Here is a 4,192-nt window from a genome sequence, read left to right on the forward strand (position 1 = left end):
TGACCCACCGTCGTGTTGCGATGCCCATTCTTACCCCTTGTGCTACCTTCGGGTCATTGTGACCCACCGTCGTGTTGCGATGCCCATTCCTACCCCTTGTGCTACCTTCGGGTCATTGTGACCCACCGTCGTGTTGCGATGCCCATTCCTACCCCTTGTGCTACCTTCGGGTCATTGTGACCCACCGTCGTGTTGCGATGCCTATTCCTACCCCTTGTGCTACCTTCGGGTCATTGTGACCCACCGTTGTGTTGCGATGCCCATTCTTACCCCTTGTGCTACCTTCGGGTCATTGTGACCCACCGTCGTGTAGCGATACCTTTACCTTATAAAAATAAAATAAAATAATTATTATTTTTGTATTAACCCTGCCACCGCCGTCTCGGTGCGACTCTTCCTAATATAAAAACATAGATACGTAGGGGAGGGGTATATCACATAATATCAACAGTTAAAACTAGGAGGCACACTCGCGCTGCCCTCAGGTCATTGTGACCCACCGCAGTGTCTGCGTTGTCAAAGTGTGTATATCACGTTATATCACTAGTTAACACTAGGTGGAGCTACCTTCGGGTCATTGTGACCCACCGTCGTGTCTGCGTTGTCAATTGTGAACCCGCCGCCCGCCCCAGAAGTTTATATATCAGGTTATATCACTAGTTAACACTAGGTGGAGCTGTCCGCGGGTCGTTGTGACCCACCGCAGTGTCTGCGTTGTCAATTACGGCGGTCGAATTAGGTAGGCGTCATTGGGCTCTCTCAACTTGACGAGGTTTGATCCACGCCTCCAACATCTCCCCTGAGTCTAATGACGCCTTTACGATTCGACGATTGGCGATCCCTCTCGGCGGGAGAATTGGCCTGGCGTCAGAGAAAACCGCGGTCGGACCCTTCTGCCAAGTTTGCAGGTAGGACGGCCTCGGCGAGCAGACGGGGCGACGTGACGTCTGGCGTCAGAGAAAACCGCGGCCGGACCTCTCTCACCACTTAGTTTTTATTTTTTATTTTTATTTTTTTGTTTTTGGTCCAACCAGAGAAAACCGCGGCCGGACCTCTCTCACCACTTTTTTTTAAATTTTTTTAATTTTTTTTTTGTCCAACCAGAGAACCAGAGAAAACCGCCGTCGGACCCTTCTGCCAAGTTGCAAGCAGACGGGCCACGTGACGTCTGGCTTCAGAGAAACCGCGGTCGGACCCGTCTGCCGAGCGGCCGTGCGTCTGCGGCCCCCCCTTTGGAATCAGACTGGCCACGTCGACCTAGATTAAATTGATAAGGTCGGAAGGGCTGGAGACAAATGGTAACCGCGGTCGGACCCGTCTGCCGAGCGGCCGTGCGGCTGCGGCCCCCCTTTGGAATCAGACTGGCCACGTCGACCTAGATTAAATTGATAAGGTCGGAACGAAGGGAGACAGATGAAATCGACGCCTCTCTCCGACCTCGTCTCGTCCACTTTATTTGTGTATTTTATTTTATATTATTTTATTTCAATTTTATTTTGTAATTTTGTTTTTTTTTCTTTTTGTCCAACCGTGCGCGCGCGCGCCGCCTTTTACGATTCGACAATTCTTGATCGCTCTTTGGCGGTCGAATTAGGGAGGCGTCCTTAGAATAATTTGTCCATGCAATCACGTAAGCTGTAGACAAGTGCTACTAACACACATTCCGTGGGGGTCAGGACAGCTTCTGTCTAGGGTAACGCAGCTATGGCTCGGGATTTCAGTGCGCTGCAAGTTCTACAGCAGATGTTTGCCAACATCGAGCAAAGTGAGTCTGAAGAGGAGGCCGAGGATGTGTCAGAAGATGACGGGGAAGAGTGTGCAGAGAGGAGGAGGAAGAAGAAGACGGGCAAGAGTACGCGGAGCATGTGTCAGAAGAGGAAGAGGAAGACGGGCAAGAGTATGACGCAGTCAACCACGACGACGACGGTGCCGTCGCCGCCGACCAAGCCCCTCAAATCGACAGAGATACTTTCTTGTCGAAAAACGGCCAAATTGAATGGCGTTCGATTGCGTATCGGAGGAATCCGAGGCTGCTGTCGCAACGTGACAGTACGGAGAGGACCCCCAGAGGACCCACAGCTTACGCCGTTTCCCACGCTCACGACATCGTCTCCGCATTTTTACTCTTTGTCACGCCACAAATCGAAAGAGTAATCTTGGACGTGACAAATCGGGAAGGTTATCTGAAACGCGGAGAGGAGTGGAAAGCCATGGACGCCACTGACCTACGTGCCTACATAGGGCTGCTAATCCTGGCAGGGGTGTACAAGTCCCGAGGCGAAGCGGCCGCCAGTCTATGGGACGCGCAAAGCGGCAGAGTGATTTTCCGCGCTACCATGCAGCTGAAACTCTTCTACACCTATTCGACGTTGATACGATTTGACGACCGTGGGACACGAGCGGCGAGACGCGCGACGGACAAGTTGGCGGCGATAAGAGAGGTCTGGGATATGTGGGTAGAGAGATTACCACGCCTCTACGACCCAGGGCCCGAATTGACCGTGGACGAACAACTGCTCGCGTTCAGAGGACGGTGTCCTTTCAAGCAGTACATGCCAAGCAAACCGGCGAAATACGGCATCAAGTCGTGGGTGGCGTGCGATGCAAAATCAAGCTACGCTTGGAAGATGCAAGTCTACACCGGGAAGCAGATGGACGGAGTCCCGGAGAGGAACCAGGGGATGCGCGTCGTGCTCGACGTGACAGAGGGCCTGAAGGATCGCAATGTGACGTGTGACAATTTCTTCACCTCTTACGAACTCGGACGAGAGCTCATGGCGACGAGAAACATGACCGTGGTTGGCACCGTGCGAAAGAACAGGGCCGAGCTGCCGTCCGAGCTGCTGACGACGAAGACGCGACGGGTGCTGTCGTCGCAGTTCGCCTTCACTCCAACCACCACTCTGGTTTCCTACCTCGCGAAGAAAAATAAGAACGTTTTACTCATGAGCACACGCCACACAGACGCTGAAATCAGTGACAGAAACGACGGCAAACCGACCATCGTCCTGGATTATAATTTGAACAAAGGCGGAGTCGACAATCTGGATAAGGTCATCACGGCCTACAGCTGTAAAAGGAAGACGGCCCGCTGGCCCCTCGTCATCTTCAGCAACATCGTTGACGTCTCCTCCTACAACGCCTTTGTGATATGGAGAGAGGTCAACCCCAACTGGATGCCGCGTAAGCGCAACAAGAGAAGGTTTTTCCTCGAGCAACTCGGAAGGGCCCTCGTGACTCCGCTGATCGAAAGAAGACGATGTCTGCCCCGCACTGGAGCTGCTGCCGCGGTTGTGAAAGATCTACGGATGGCCAGCTGTCGCGATCCGCCTCCTCAACGGCGACCCGGAGAGGATGGCGCAGCGGCAGCGGCAGCAGCCGCCACCGCCGCCTCCTCATCGGCAGGACCGACGTCGCCGGTCCCTGCCAGTAAGAGGAAGAGATGTCAAGTCTGCCCGGTGAAGAAGGACCGTAAAACGTTCACCGTTTGTCGCGGGTGTAAGAGGCCTGTCTGCAAATCCTGTTCGCATGTATACTGCCCCACATGCCCCACCGAGCTGGGCTTCGGCCAAGGAGAGGTTCCCGTTGACCCTGGACGACCCGCGGGAGTGTGTGCAGAAGACTGAACAACTCAGTCGAGTGCAGAAGAGGGCTTTGCTCAAGCCACAGCGCTGCTAACGCTACTACCAACACATGCATGGGATGTATAGATGATGTATCAGGACGGCGGGCTGGAGGTTCTATCCCTAGTGCTGTCTGCGGGTCGTTGTGAAGCACGGTGTCATGCGTGGTGTGACAACTTTTCATGATACAAAAATAAAGTGAAACATTTGATTTTATTCCTCGCGTTGTCTTCCTAGTCTATGACGCCACTCTCGTGCCGTTTCGGGGTCGTGGTGAAGCAAACTGACGTTGTGACAACTTTTTCATAATAAAAAAAAATAAAAATAAAGTGAACCCTTTTATTTCTAGCCTTGTCTGCCTAGCCTATTAGTACACTCTCGCGCTGTATCCTAGTCTGCGCTGTGACTCACCATACCTAGTCTTTTACGCCACCCTCGTGCTGACAACCTTTTGTAATACAAAAATAGTGAAGTGAAACATTATCCGTCTAAATAAAAATGAAATCATATTTGCCCTGACTGTGAAGCGAACCCAGGCCACGGAGCTGAAAGCCCCACAGTCTTGCCAC

At 52.7% G+C, this 4,192-nt stretch overlaps 1 protein-coding gene across 1 annotated transcript; it reads left to right on the top strand.

Annotated features, from left to right (window-relative positions):
- The first annotated feature begins 1,704 nt into the window (after positions 1-1,704).
- On the top strand, positions 1,705-3,678 carry LOC134038117 (piggyBac transposable element-derived protein 4-like). The gene is made up of 3 exons (XM_062483736.1): positions 1,705-1,793; positions 1,865-3,412; positions 3,558-3,678. Exons 1-3 carry the CDS (start codon positions 1,705-1,707, stop codon positions 3,676-3,678), a joined length of 1,758 nt encoding a protein of 585 aa, XP_062339720.1.
- The last annotated feature ends 514 nt before the right edge of the window (positions 3,679-4,192 follow it).

The sequence above is a fragment of the Osmerus eperlanus genome, chromosome 17 (genome assembly GCF_963692335.1).
Source record: "Osmerus eperlanus chromosome 17, fOsmEpe2.1, whole genome shotgun sequence".
NCBI lineage: Eukaryota > Metazoa > Chordata > Actinopteri > Osmeriformes > Osmeridae > Osmerus > Osmerus eperlanus.

Coding starts and splice junctions, on each gene's coding strand:
- LOC134038117 (XM_062483736.1), top strand. CDS start 1,705: ATGGCTCGGGATTTCAGTGCGCTGCAAGTTCTACAGCAGATGTTTGCC. Junction 1,794..1,864: donor GAAGAGGAGGCCGAGGATGT/GTCAGAAGATGA, acceptor GTACGCGGAGCA/TGTGTCAGAAGAGGAAGAGG. Junction 3,413..3,557: donor TCCTCATCGGCAGGACCGAC/GTCGCCGGTCCC, acceptor TGCCCCACCGAG/CTGGGCTTCGGCCAAGGAGA.